The 15031-nt window shown below is 41.6% G+C and overlaps 2 protein-coding genes across 2 annotated transcripts; both read left to right on the forward strand.

Annotated features, from left to right (window-relative positions):
* Positions 1-838: 838 nt before the first annotated feature.
* LOC111222444 lies at positions 839-3066 on the forward strand. Its single transcript, XM_022746175.1, has 3 exons — positions 839-888; positions 1189-1625; positions 2308-3066. The coding sequence occupies exons 2-3, from the start codon at positions 1255-1257 to the stop codon at positions 2951-2953; spliced, it is 1017 nt and encodes a 338-aa protein (XP_022601896.1). The 5' UTR covers positions 839-888; positions 1189-1254; the 3' UTR covers positions 2954-3066.
* Positions 3067-4059: 993 nt separating this feature from the next.
* On the forward strand, positions 4060-13418 carry LOC111222427 (homocysteine-responsive endoplasmic reticulum-resident ubiquitin-like domain member 2 protein). Its single transcript, XM_022746152.1, has 9 exons — positions 4060-4138; positions 5054-5443; positions 7834-7911; positions 8969-9082; positions 9448-9611; positions 10175-10300; positions 10837-11172; positions 11351-11459; positions 12112-13418. Exons 2-9 carry the CDS (start codon positions 5297-5299, stop codon positions 12325-12327), a joined length of 1290 nt encoding a protein of 429 aa, XP_022601873.1. The 5' UTR covers positions 4060-4138; positions 5054-5296; the 3' UTR covers positions 12328-13418.
* Positions 13419-15031: the final 1613 nt, after the last annotated feature.

Consider the following 15031-nt stretch of genomic DNA (forward strand, 5'->3'; position numbering starts at 1 on the left):
ACAAACATTAAGATGAGAGGGATAAAACTTGCAAAACTTAGCCACAGAAACTAAAAACAAAGATATGGCTGTGTTGCATATTTCTCTACGACAGCCAACTGGGGCCCAATTTGAATTTTGTGAAGTATAGCATAAAAATTTAGATTTTTTTTTCATTTACTTAATTTCAAAATGCAGATAAAACCATCTTCTTATCTAAAAGGTGTTTCCAGGTGACTGGTTTTAAAATGAGAATCTTGTAAAGAGGTTGTCAATATGCACTTAAAGGCTGCATACATGATACTATGCTAGAAGCTTGAGAATAATCATGTCCCAGCCAAAATATCAGCATCCTCAGCAGGTGATGATCCATGTGGAGGTGATGGAAATAAAGAAACAGCATTGTTCTTGTATTGCATCTTGGAACTAGTCAGTCCAAGTATTATATGATAAGAAAAAATGTAAGATTAGACTGTTATTTCATTCCTACATAGCCCCCTCGTTTGCAATTTGTCTATTATTGTACACATAGCTTTCAATGAAACACTCTAATACTGAAGAACAACTTAAAAACCTGACGATTCTTAAGCAAGTTCTGGAGCTGTCTTTCTCTAAGCAGATATGGATATTTGTTTTTGGATGGGAGTCTGAGATAATAACATCATTGGAAGGTGTAAATGTCACTGAGTTTTAAAATATATGTATATGTCTGTGGGGTCAGATTTGACTGAACTGTGTATTTGGCTCATGTCTCTCTCTCTGCAAAAGTTGTTTGTGCACTCCAGTCCAGCAGGTGGCAGCGGTGCTCATGGGGCTTACTTTATTTCAGGTCTGTAACTTTAAACACCACACAGAGGGCTGGAGACGATACTTCCTGTTGTTTCAGGCACATTTGGCAAGAAGCAAAGGGTAACGTACAGCATTTTCTTTCAGTTTTGGCATATTTGTTACAGTAGTAGTGTAAATATTCATTACATGTTATAGTAGCACCCTCTGAATGTGTGTGAGTGAGAAAGAAACAAGTTTGATCATTGGTGAATAAGGCAAGAGACATAAAACAGTGACCAAACACCAATAATAACACGGTTATCTACAATAATGCTGTGTGAGTCAGTGCCATCTGTTAGTCGGTCTGTTTTTAATTGTTAATTTACTTGTTCTTCTTACTCATTGTAAAGCACTCTGTTTTATTTTTATTGTTTTTAACAGATGCTCGTGGACAACAACTGACAGTGTGCCTCCCTTTAACTGCATGGTCCAGCACTGACCTGGGAAATGAAACAGGAGTACCAGGATCTCGTCCTGCAGGCATGTGGTGCCTCATCTCTGCGTGTCGGTGCAAAGATCCAGACCCTGTGGAGCGGTTATGGGGAAATAGTCAGGCTACACCTGGAGGACTGTGACCGACCCTCTGTGGTCGTCAAACACGTCAAGTTTCCGCAGGAGGCCGAGCACCCGGGCGGTTGGAACACGGATCGCTCCCACACACGTAAAGTGAGATCCTATCAGGTGGAGACGCACTGGTACCAGAACTATTCCACCAGTCCGAGCTGTCGCATCCCTGCCTGCCTAGCTGCCTGTTCCCATGGAGACGAGATGCTGATCGTGCTGGAGGATCTGGATGTGGCGGGTTATGATCAGAGGAGGTATGACCACTGCATGTTGTATGAAATACTGGGTAATCTGTGACCCTGCAAAGTCTAGGGCATCAAATGAATAGTCATATTCAACATTTCCATTAATATGACACAGTTTAACATTTCATTAGCGCTGAAAAAACACATTTTGAGAAGATCAGTTTCCACAGAACATCCATATAAGGGGGACAGCGTGACTGAAGGAGAGATTTTAGAACTACTGGTGTCAAAATTCCTAAGCCTTTTTTCTGACTCAAAAGCTTGTGAAATTTTTAGATTATTTTTCATCATTTAATTAATTCATTAAAGTTTTTATTATATTTTCTGTAAATTTTATTCTCCTACATGCTGTTTCAAAGGATAATTAATTCTGGTAGAGAAATACTAAACCCCTTTTTCTCATATTTGTGGATTTGGATGTTAGTAACGTCAGAATAAATCTGAAGGTCTGCAGTTCAACTTCATAGCTATTTTAACATTTCAAATCCAATATGCTGGAGGACAGAAAAAAAGAACAGTCCAAATATTTCAAACAAAACAGTAAGAAACTGCAAGTGTGGGTGTGACACTCTGTTTTGGCCTTTCATATTGTATAATTCTCGGTTTCAAGGCATCTTTTCCAGGTCTTTCAAGGCAAGACGAAGAGTGGAACATGATGAATAAGAATAAATAAGTTTGTTTTCCTTTGTAGAACCAGTGTGAAGGACAGAGAGATAAGAGCTTGCCTCAGCTGGCTTGCCCACTTCCATGCTCTGTTCCTGGGTGTGGCAGCAGAGGGGCTGTGGCCTGTTGGTACCTACTGGCACCTGGAGACCCGGCCAGATGAGCTGGAGGCCATGGACGACGCCGAGCTCAAAGCAGCAGCTGGCGACATCGACAGAATACTCAACGAATGTTGCTTCAAGACTATCGTGCATGGAGACGCCAAGTTAGCCAACTTCTGTTTTTCCCAGAGTGGACAGGACGTGGCAGCTGTAGACTTTCAGTATGTTGGTGGAGGCTGCGGGATGAAAGACGTGGTGTATTTTTTAGGTAGCTGCATGGAGGAAAAGGAGTGTGAAAAGAGGGTACCAGGCTTACTGGACTACTATTTCACAGAATTAAAGCTAGCTGTGAAAAAAGATGTGGATTTTGCTGCACTAGAGAAAGAGTGGAGGGAGATGTTTGCATTTGCCTGGACAGATTTTCACCGTTTCCTGTTGGGATGGATGCCCGGACACTGGAAGATCAACCGCTACAGTAAACAGCTGACCAAGGAGGTACTGCGCAAACTGAAACCACACCAGAAACTTCAAACATCTGACAACAAGAGGAGTAAGCGTGTGGCTGACAGGTGATCAGCTGTAAATCTGAATATGGAAAAATAAATCACCCACAAACACACACTTTACATCACTATTTACAGTGAAACATGCTTATCAACCATTTCTGGATAAATAAAAGTTTTTGACAAAATGCTTGGGCTTTTCTCGTCTATACTGCAGCTCTTTAAAGTAGAGGAGAACATTTTTTTGTGAAGTTGATAAACTCTCAATTCTCTTTTCGTTTGCTGTTTGGTTTTATGTGCCTTGAAAATTACAATAATGAGAACTGAATGAGAAATGATGACTGGAGTGCATCCATCAAATCCTGAAAAACCATACTTATTTTCTTAATCTCTTCAGCACTAAGAGCTTTCATTACTGAAACAATGAAGTCAATCAGTGTTTTGTCCAGTTGTTTCAACAATTTGAATTATTGATGTTTTTTTTGGCTGGGAACTTCAGGGAAGGTTCTCTAAATGTTTCACAAAATAACCTTTAGAGGCAAAATGACCTTCAGAAAATGTTAAAAGAAGGTTCTCTAAGAAAAAGGTTTTACAAAAATAACCTTTGGGGAAGGTTTCCGCAAGGTTCTCTGAAGGTAAACTATTTGCTGAGTTGGTATTTGCAGTTTATTTGTCTAGTAAATTGCTGATCATAAAAACAAAAACATTGCTGTTTAATTATCTCTTAAAGAAACTAAATATCACCTATCTGCTGCTATAGTTTAGTTATAGTTATATATTTAGTTTATTATATTTAAATATCTAATTGTACATATAATTATATTATTTATCTTTTTTAAGTACTTGATATTGTCATTTTGCAGTTTTTCTTTCTTTGTACTGTCCACTCTGCTGTTGCAGTACTGCACATTTCCACACTGTGGGACTAACAAAGGAATATCTTATCTTAACAAACGGTTACCCCTAGGTGTCTCCTAGCAACCACGTCGCTACAAACTCTTGACTAAACAACTAGCAACAACGCTGTGGATTACATTAATTTTATTGTTATAGCTGTGGTTATAACAGTAAAAATAAGAGCAGTTCAAACAGAAATGGTCCGTCTTTCTGGCTGTTTATCTTTTTTGTTTTTTTCCTGATCAGCTGTTTCAAGAGGATGATGACGTGTTTCCGCTCTCACACCCGACATTACAACAACAAGGCAGGCGAACGGAGCTCGGGCGGAGAGAAGCGACGGCACCAGAAGAGTAAACAGGTAGAGGAAGAAGAACAAAGCTCCCTGAAGCGATAATCCGCTTTTAGTTCGCATACTGAGGCGGTTACATGTGTTGTCACCGCGGGAACGGTTTGTCAGTCTCAACGAATTTCTCGCAAACCTCAGCGAAGCTAGCGTTAGCCGACGAGCTAACCCTGCTACCCTGGCTTCATGACAAGGGTCAGAATATAAACAGAGCTGGCCGGAGTGACCTACCTTATTTAAAGCCTGTTTACACAGTGTATTTGTCAGTTTGTGAGCACGGAGGTTTCACAGGTTAACAGAATGGTTAGCTAAATTAACTCTGAGTCCCCTGGCTTAGCGTGACTCGGGGATGATTTACAGTAAATTAGTTGTTTTGACAGTTTACTGTAAAAATGATGCAACAGGGCAGGTGTCAGGAAGTGAGACTCCCCCACCTCAGCAGTGGTAACTTTCTGGTGCAGTGTTTGAACGTTTTACCCCGTTAAACAGAAGTCACAATATTATAAGATAACTTATATAGAGCTGCAAGTAACGATTACTTTCGATTGATATTCTGATTAATTTTTGGATTAGGTAATCAGTTGTATGGTTTGTCAGACATTAGAAAATGGTGAAAAAGATAGATAATAGTAAAAGATGACAATGATAATTTCTCAGAGCCCAAGTTGATGTTTTTAAATAGCTCTTTGTTTTAAATTGACAGTCCAAAACCGAAGGATATTCATTCTACTACAATGTAAGACTGGAAAAAATGGCAATTCAAAGATTAAACGATTCATTGATCATCAAAATAGTTGCTGCTAATTTTCCTGTCAACTGACTAATGAGTGAATCAACTAATTGTTTCAGCTCTAATCTATTATATATCAGAGCGAGAAGAGAGACTCAGAGAGTAAAGAGACTCAGATTCTTCCTCTTTTTTTCCACCAGAAATCCAGGAGCTGCCACCACACAAGAATTGCTTCTATACATTATATTGGAAACCACGAACAGATCTACAGATGCAGCAGATGTTGTAGAGGGGGAACCCCATCCCCCACTTACAGCAGGGACTGTTTTAGGTGTTTTGCTGAGTCCAGAATGGAGAGGATTTGAGGCTGAAGTTTTCTCCTCAGGTGAGTCCTGAGTCGTGACACAGGTTCTTCAGAGCCCACCCTGCTAGTAATATGAGCCATGGACTCTGGGGCAGTTGATATTCCTGTAACCCTGGTCATTAAGGCCCCCAACCAGAAGTATGAAGACCAGACCATTAACTGCTTCCTCAACTGGACCGTGGAGAGGCTGAAGAGTCACATCTCCAACGTGTACCCCAGTAAGCCGGTAAGCAGCTCTCACGTCTCACAGATTTCTCTGTTGCCTATTTTCTGGCTCCACTTAGTGTTTGAGTGACGTTCAGTTAACTTGAAAAGGAGTTTAAAACGGCTTTATGGAACAGGAGGGTTTTTGAAAATATTATGATGATGTTTAGGTGGACTAGACAGTTTTTTACATTTGAAGAAGAAGCTGGAATCAGTAAATATTCAACACACTGAATAATTATTTTTTGAGCACAGACCACTCATCTCCTGCAGGGTTGGTAGGCGGCTTACAAGTGTTTTATGTCAGTTACAATAAATTTCAACTGTAAGTAGTTTTTATAGGAGGGAAACTCCAACCACTCCTGTAGTATAATCCAAAGTAAGCTTAGCATGTTCCAAACAATCATAACACCAAATACAGAGCACATGTCTTTATCCTGTGTAACCACTTGAGGTTGTGATCAGGTGCATTGTGTTGGTTTGTACACAATAGAGCACCGGCCTGCTGCTCCCACGTTTGGTAAAAATAATCTCCTGTTGCGTTTTGTATGTAGTGGATAGAGAGTGCTGCATTTCTAAATAGATAAGGTCTTCAGTTGCTTGGGAACACTGTAGTTTACATGTATGTTTCTGCACCTCAGAACAAAAAAACACAGGCCACAGATATAAAGAGCAAAACAAAGATGAATAACCATTGCAACAAAACATGTGCTAAAAGGGGGGTCATGTTTGTGGATTTCACCTGGAGGGTTGCCCCTGTTAACGACCCGGTCAGGAGTACTTTCTCATTTTAACATTAAACATAATGCACAAACATGTAATACCTCACTGCTCCATGCTGGTCTCTGAAGGGTTTGTTGTACCAGGGAGTATATAAGGAAAATTGGATTATTCAAATGTGTCATATGACTACTTTGCTAGTGGGATGTATTGTCAGAGATGGATGTTTTTAGTAGTGTGTAATCACCTGAAGCTAAGAATCGTTGTGTTTTCGTTAGCTTAGAATGAGCCTTTCGTATTTACAGAGGGAGTGGATCCTCTTCCACAGAACCCGCCATGTTGCACCACTATGTTTCTACAGTAGCCCAGAACAGACAAACCAAATACTGGCTCCGGAGAGGGCCTTTCACATTTTTAAGTTACCTTAAGGCCACCGTAGGTTCTTCTACATGTTTGGAAAGGGAGGGGAGGGGATGGTCCTTTAACACTGCCACTGGTCCTTTAAAACACATAGAAAATCCCTCATGTCTGTGTGTGTATGATGACAAATCGTGTTCCAAAACAAACATAAATATGACAAGAAAATCTCTTGCCACTGCCGCCAAGTGCTTGCTCTTGGCGGGAGTTATTGGTTGATATAAAGAGAAGCTCTCTATTTGAAAATTGCCTTGAGATAACTTCTGTTGTGAATTGGCGCTTTACAAATAAAGTTTAATTGACTTGACATTTCATTCGTATTGTGAGTGAGAATGAGGGGACAACCTTTGAGTGTCTCTTGCTGTGACACTTAAGTTGCCAGTTTTCCATCGTGGTCAAGTGTGCTTCCTACAACAACACAAAGAGCCACCACTGAGGAGAAGTGAAAGCTTAGTGACGCACAGAGAATATGTTTGTACATGCAGAGAATGCTTTTAGTACATTTTTAAAATCTAATCTAGCCCCGGAATCTAATCTAATTTAATCCAAAAGGTGCCTGATTGCTTCACACACATTAAAGATTTGACATTTGATTTCACACAATAACATTCCACCATACAACAAGATCTTACCCCTCCTCATAGCGGGAGGTAAAACATTAGTGTTTATCTGAAAGGCTTGTGTTTCTATTCTGTGATGCAGGATCACTTCAGGCTGTTTATCGTCGAAACAAAGTTGTTGAGGTTCAACATTCTTGACCTGAAAGAACAACAGCAGTTGAGAAACTAGCCTCACCAGAACGTCCATTTAGTGGTGGTTGATTTTGATTCTGTCACATGATCTTCATCAGCACATGGAGTTTGTCCATTCGTCATTAAAATGTAGATATTCAAATTTCAATTTTAAATTCTGAGGTAAAAAAAAAAAAAAAAAAATCCACTCTTGACCTTGGAAACACCTCCAAGAATGTTGTGGGTTTAATTTTAGCTCTGAGACCCAGATTTACTCCTGGGCCCTTCGCAGTATCTCTTCCACCCAGTGTTACAGTTTATGTGCGAGGACGAGCCACAAGATTTCAGGTCAGGTCATATAAAAACAGCATTTTTTAATCACATGGCACCTTTATCTGGTTACACCGTCACAGAAACACTGAGAGAGATGGCTGGGTGGGTCGATGACATAAATGCACTTGCCTGTTGCCGTTTGTGTTTTAATAGATAATTGTATTTACACCTCTTCACACTGTCTCACCATATGATGCTGTGTGTGTTGTAGCTGTCCAAAGACCAGCGGCTGGTGTACTCAGGACGGCTCCTTCAAGACCACCTGCAGCTCAGAGACGTGCTCAGAAAGGTGAAGACTGACTGCAGCACTTGTTCGTTTTGTGTGTGTGTGTGTGTGTGTGTGTGTGTGTGTGTGTGTGTCTGTGTGTGTGTGCATAATGTTTCACATGGATAACATTTAGTTTTGCAGCATCGCAAATACACAAAAATACGTTTTTTGAACTGATTATTTCTTTATTTCCTAGGTGCATTAATGTACAGTAAGGAGTTAAGTTGTGAATTTATTGATGTCCAGAGTTTCCCATAAATCTTTTCTCTTTCTGTGCTGATGCTCTATACGGTTATTTCCAATATTAAAAGAGTGAAGCAGATGGAAACTACACAACAAGTAAAAATTAATGTGCCCTTAAAGAAACATGTTATGTTGTGCGTATCATGTCACATGGTGGAGTTGAGGATGTGCGGCATCCCTTAAACATAAAAACACGAGCTTGGCGCCTCATTCCTGACACACCTCACGTTTTACTTGTCACAGTAAAATAGTGTTAATCAGGTGAGAGTGGGATGTCACAGTATCTAATTATCAAATTCAGCTTCTACCTAATGAACAGGGAACTCACACGCTCTCTATATGCAATAGTGTGGTTTAATAACAGCCTGTACTTATACAAGGAAGGAAGGAAGGAAGAATGAAAGAGTGTATGCAGCTACTCAGTCCTCTAATGACTTGTTAAGCCTCAGTTATTCTGACCATGTTGGTGTGTGTGTGTGTGTGTGTGTGTGTGTGTGTGTGTGTCTGATCACACACAGCTTGTGCACGTCTCTCTGTGCGTGCAACTGTGGGGGAACTGAAACAGGCTGCCTGGGAAACAATAGTTGATCTGATGTGTTTCTACCAACAAAGGCTGAGCTTTGTGTCTGAATTCTGGTCAATTCCACACTAATCCTTCCTCTCTCTCTCTCTCTCTCTCTCTCTCTCTCTCTCTCTCTCTCTCTCTCTCTCTCTCCATTTCTTGTTTTGTCTCTCCGCTCTGTTGCTGCCTTCACCTCCTCCCTCCTCCTCCTCCTCCTCCTCTTTTTCTTCCTCCCACATCTCCGGCTCGTGTCCTGAACTTATCGACCCGCAGCAGGATGAATACCACATGATGCATCTAGTGTGTACCTCTCACAGCCCCCCAGGCTCGCCCACGCCTCGCAGCCCCTCCATGGCCAACCCCAACTCTTCTGCCTCTGACTCCAGCGTGAGTAAAACGACGCAGCGCTCCCATGTCCTCCTCTTATAGGCTGCAAACAATGCGGGTATTACAGGACACACAAAGGCTGAAAACACACGCTGAAATGTTAAGCTTCGTCAAACATTCACGAGTTGCGGAGCTACAAGGACTTCCACTTGTTTGTAGTTCATCATATTTAGTGCTAGCAGCTTTCATACACAGCTAAACCCTGAAGATTACAAGATGTCTGGATCTGTGCTCAGTGTGAGTTGTTAGAACTTTGCACAACTTACAACAAATCAGCTTCCTTCGGCATCCACTCGTCTTCCTGTTGACGTTTTCCACATATTTGTTATTTAATGATGGTTGGTTGTTTTTATCTCGTCATTTAGAGTTCAGACAGTGCCAGCTCCGCCTCCCCCGCTACCACACCAAATCAGGACAGTCAGCCAGCCTCGTCCTCCTCCCCCTCTGTCCCAGGAAGTTATGATGGGCTGAGGTATCGTGGCGGCTTCCCCCAGTACAACCCTCAAAGCCCCCCCGGTGTCCCTCAGTGGTAAGCAAGTCTCTGATCTCACGATATGACTGATGAAGACATTTTCATTGATGTTTCAGTGTTTTCATCAAAAGCTGGTGACCAACTGAACCAGGATTGGTTTGTTTTTTTTCCCTGAAACCAAACCAGGTTATAATGTAGATAATCTTCATATCGTGTTATTGTAAAAATGACTCTGATTTGACAATAATCCATGTTTTAATTTAGACAATAAAGGGAGTCGTCTATACAGACAACTTCATTTGCTACACACATGCTTCCCAAAGCAGGTGTTTTTTACGTTGTGGTTCTTAAAATGTACATTGAAATATCTGTAATCCAATGCAACAGTCCTGCAATAATCAGACCTTTAGAGAAGCTGGTTATGTTCAGTTTTGGTTGAGACTGTGAGAGAAATGCTGGTTCAACTCTGTGATCATAGGCTGCAGTTTGTGGTGGTGTGGTGAACGGATCATCAGAAGATAACAGAGATATTTAGAAAATACTTCCAACATATATAATCTGTAGGGGATTTTGTTGTCATTAATCTGTGCATTTTGTTTATTTTTGACATCCTTCTACAGGCCAGGTGGAGCCCAGGTCCCTTTACAAGGTGGCCTCCCTGCCAACGCCCCCCCCCACCCCATGTACATGCCCATGCAGATGCTGTGGTGGCAGCAGATGTACGCTCGCCATTACTACATGCAATAGTAAGTCAAAGAAATGTGACTGTAAATGATTAAGACGCTGAATTGAAGGGTCAAGATTATTAATGCCACTGTTTCCTTCACAACATATTTGCTGTTGTAGATTATTAGTATATAAATGTAATTTCTAGCTTGACAGAGCTGGTGGTGTCTTTGTTTTCATTTCTAAATTAATTTTACAGCTTGTTTTACCAATTATTTCTGTTACTGGACAAAAGTCGACAGCTGCTTTACTGGCTTCACTTAATCAACCACAACACATCCTGTTATGTAATGCAACCAGTATTGAAATATGCAAAAATGAGAAATGATATGTGGAACTTAACTATTTCCTCCTGTCTGTTCCAAGTTTTGTTGATCAATAAAATCAGCTGATTTAGTGTTTGAAATGAAAACCTGTAAAATCGTCTCTATGACTTTGCACCTTCCTCTGTCCAGTCGTGAATGTTTTCTTCTAAACATGTGAATCCTCTGTCATGTCTCCTCTTCCTCACTCGCTTCACCTCCTCTTCCTCGCTCTCTTCACTTCCTCTTCTCAGCCAAGCAGCAGTAGCCGCCTCTCAGCCTCCCAGCACCCCCCCTCCGTCCTCTCCCTTGTCCGCCCCCCATCAGCCCGCTCAGCCTAACGAAGCCGTGCAGCCCCCGCTGGGGCCTAACCCGGCCCCCAACCCTTTACCAGAGAACCAGCCGGCCAACCCCAACATCCAGATGAACGCGCAGGGCGGGGCAGTGTTGAACGATGACGAGCTGAACCGCGATTGGCTGGACTGGCTGTACACAGTGTCTCGCGCTGGCGTCCTGCTCAGCATCGTCTACTTCTACTCCTCCTTCAGCCGCTTCGTCATGGTGGTCGGCGCCATGCTTCTCGTCTACCTGTGAGTCACTGCTGCAGAGTAACATCAGTTGTATTCATTGGATTGTTTTACAGCCAATATTTAAAGCAGAGTAGCACGTTTGAAACATACTGTATGTCTCTATACATCTGAATTTTAAAGATAAAAACTTTAACCCAGATCTAAGAGCATGTTTATGTTTGTATCTTTTTTTTTTTAGGCACCAGGCCGGTTGGTTTCCCTTCAGGCCGGAGCAGCAGAACCTTAGAGGAGAAAGGGCTGGAGCTCCGCAGGAGGAAGCAGAGAGACATCAAGACATACAGGAAATGGTGAGTTGGAAAATGTTAACATGTCCCAAATTCATACTAGTGTGATGAAAATGTGTCTTTCCTGTGATCGAGGTGTCTAAATATGTAAAGGGCTCCACTGTTACTCATTTGCATCTCTTCAGAATACACAGACTACATATGACACCTACGAACTGCAGTTTAACCTTCTGTCTTTGGCCAAACCATTTATGTGCCTGCTCTTTGCCGCTATTTTTACCTCCTAATGTTAAAAGTGGATGTGAGAAAATACAAACACGAGTGCTTCGGTGTAGAATGACGTTCAGCTCTGCCTGAAGTGACGAGACTGCCATCTAGTTTTACAGCTGCACTATGACAGTTGCACACACAGAACTATAAATTACTCTATAATATAATCAATATTAGATTAGATTGAATTGAAGGTTCTCAGAGAAAAACTTGAAATTTTCTAAATTTGTTTTGAAAATGTGCAAAAAGGCCCAAATGTTAAAAATGATTGGAGTCACATTTAGATGTGGATCTGCACCAAAAATTAGGGCATGACCTATCTTTATAATACATTTAATGAAAATCAAAGTTTGGAGATTTTACTGCTGAAAAACAAACCTAATATAGAACTGTGTCCTGTCCCTGTTTCTCTGACCATGACTGTCTCTGTCCATGTGTGTCCCAGGAGCGTCTGATGGATGAGGGGATGGAGGACGATGACAGCGGTGAGGAAGGGGGTGGAGGCCCTGAGGACCAGGCCCAGGCTGCTGCTGCTGCTGCTGCTGCTGCAGCTGCTGCTGCTGCTCTCCCTGAGCCAGGCTTCCTCACCACCGCGTGGTCCTTCATCAGCACCTTCTTCACCTCGCTCATCCCCGAGGGACGGCCCCATCCGGCCAACTAGGTAGACCCCCTACCTCTCAAAACCCCTCTTCCTCCTCCTGCCAGCAGGTATCGCTCTACGGCATTTCCCACCTTCATCTTTACTGTCCTAAATACCCCATTAACTCCACAATAGTCCAGTCAAAACCAAATCAGAGCCGACCTTTTATCCCAGACCGCCGGGCACAGCCCCTGCCACTCGGTTACAAACCTCCTACATGCTGCCAACGAACGAACGGACGGATATTTAAAAACGGACTAATCTGAAGTCTAAGAGCAGATGCCGTGTGAGTCCGGCAGGGGTTTAGAGGAATAAATGAACTTTTAGAAAATAAATATAACGCTGTGTTAATGGAGTAAATGCTTCAGCAGTGAAAGTTTTTTTTTTTTTTTTTTAATTTCATCGATCGTGTATTCATTGATTCTTGGTGATGGTGAGAGACGCTGGAGGGAGCTGTCTTCCATTTTAAGCAGTGAAAAGGTCATGCTTTTGAAATGTTTCAAATGAGGGATGTGACCCAGTTCACATGAAAAAAAAAATTATCAGGAATCTCCCTAAAACAACAGGGAGATGTGTGTCCTCAATAAACCATGAAAACCACATCCCTAAAGACATTTTCATGTATGCACTCGATGTGCATATAGACATTGCAGCTACTGAAGCACATTGTTTTCCCACTTTGTGTATTTACACATGTAATTTACACATGTAAGTATATGCATCTTTAATTCCTGAATATATGCTTTTTTGAATAAAAATCTTGCTGCGGTTTGACTTTCTCTGTTTTACTTCCTGTACTTTACCTAAAGTCCTGCAGGTGGCGACATTCACACACAGATGTTACAGTGGCTCAGGGTTGAGGAGAAGGAATGATTGAACTTCCTGCTATGATTATTTTTTTATGTTGTCTGCAGTATATATACATAAATATGTGAATATATTATATTCTACTTATTATTAATATATACCGTAGGCTCTCTTATTAAAACATCCTACTATGTAAACACGCTACCCACAACAAACCCTACTCAATCCAGTCTTCACTCCCAGTTATGTCAACTGTCTATTATGTTTTATGTTTTTTATGTTTCTCAGTCACCATGACTTGCATGTCACTCCTTGTTTTGTTTCAATTATAATGATATTAATAATAATAAAAAAGTTTATTTGTGAAACATTTTACAAAAAACTAATTACAGAATTCTTCACATAAGCGAACAAATGAACCATAATAAGAAAATGTTAAAACACAAATTCAAGTCATGTAAAAATATAATCAGAATAAGCTGTTTGATAAATCTGTTAAAAAAACAGATTTAAAAAAATAGATGATACGGACTGTAGCTTTACATTCAACAGTTGCACAAGCTCGTCGTGTAGCTGAGCTTTTCGATAGTAGTCGATATTGTAAAGCATCCAGAGATTAAAGAAAATGTGTGAATTACAGGAAATGTGTATGAAATGATGCATAAGATAACAACTTTACACGCTGTCATGAAGAAACATGACCTTCACAAAGTCAAAACCTCCAGTCACGGAGCACATAATCCTGATTCACACTCCATCTTTTTAACCACAGCTCTGTCAGTTTGATCCACACTGAGAGTGTTAGCGTAGCCGTAGACTCTTATTCTTACTATAAATCAAACAAAGGTTCATAATTGCCCCAGTACAGCTCCCGTGGAGCAAATGAGTAGGTAAGTGTCTTTCTCAAGGGCAGCTCAGTGGTAGACTGGGCAGGGGAGAATGTGTTTCATTAACTTCACCTGCTGAGAACTGTAGGTTTCTAAAGATTGTAGTGGCTCTCAGCAAACCGTACACATTTCAGGAGGCAAATTGTCTTTGAGTTTTGAGGGGATCTTAATGAAAAGGCTGGATTTTTGTCCCTGTTGGATGTTACAGTTAAGCGTTGTTTGTACAGGGCCAGGACTCTGACACTATCCTCACAGATACAGAGGTGAGTGGGGAAGCAGCTCAGACAGCGATGCACTTCAGAGAGTCCTCCAAAACCCCCTAATCAAATGACCATGGATTTTTGTGTAGTTGGTCGTAGAAGGCCCAATTAATTATGCATGACAGCGGCTTGACGGCCATTTGATTTCGTTACGTGCACCCCCTCTGAGCCGCCGATCCAATCAGGTTAGGACCCCCCCTCTCTCTCCCTGCCTCTGGGGCGAGGGTTAGACTCCCGTTATCGGAGGGAGAGATTTCTTTAAGAGGGTGTTTGGGGCCTTGTAGGACATTTCATCATCATAATAAGTCCTTGTTATGCAGCCAGCTCCGTCCTGTTTCCCTGCTATCAGGTCTCGTTGTCTTTGGAGAGGCAGCAGTTGGGCTGGACACCTGCCACCGAGGATGCACAGGAGATAGACTGAGTTTATTATGAGCAGAGAAAAGACAGGGGAGGGCAGATAGAGTGTGTGACACCTGTGAGGACGGGATGCTGATGCACCGTAGCACCTGCTTTCAGTAAAAGGACCCTGACTGAGCATGTGCAGTAAAAGTTGCATGTAGAGACTAGATTAGTTCAATGGCTTGTTAAATTGGTGTAGAACCGAAACAAACAATCAATTTATCAAATGAGACTGTCCTCCTTTAAAAAACGAGCCCATGGGTCGTTTGTGAAGCAGGTGACTATGACCCATAATAACGTTTAGTTGCTAGGCGACATCGAGTGACCGTAGTAATTGTAACAGGAGCAAAGGGAAAAGTGCGGTGACGTAGT

Source organism: Seriola dumerili, unplaced genomic scaffold (genome assembly GCF_002260705.1).
Source record: "Seriola dumerili isolate Sdu_G_001 unplaced genomic scaffold, Sdu_1.0 BDQW01000092.1, whole genome shotgun sequence".
NCBI classification, from domain to species: Eukaryota; Metazoa; Chordata; class Actinopteri; order Carangiformes; family Carangidae; genus Seriola; species Seriola dumerili.

Excerpts from the sequence above, each read along its gene's own strand:
- LOC111222427 (XM_022746152.1), top strand. The coding sequence starts at position 5,297 with ATGGACTCTGGGGCAGTTGATATTCCTGTAACCCTGGTCATTAAGGCC. Across the intron at positions 5,444-7,833 it reads ACGTGTACCCCAGTAAGCCG|CTGTCCAAAGACCAGCGGCT; the intron begins GTAAGCAGCTCT and ends TGTGTGTTGTAG. Across the intron at positions 11,173-11,350 it reads GCCATGCTTCTCGTCTACCT|GCACCAGGCCGGTTGGTTTC; the intron begins GTGAGTCACTGC and ends TTTTTTTTTTAG.
- LOC111222444 (XM_022746175.1), top strand. The coding sequence starts at position 1,255 with ATGAAACAGGAGTACCAGGATCTCGTCCTGCAGGCATGTGGTGCCTCA. Across the intron at positions 1,626-2,307 it reads GCGGGTTATGATCAGAGGAG|AACCAGTGTGAAGGACAGAG; the intron begins GTATGACCACTG and ends TTTCCTTTGTAG.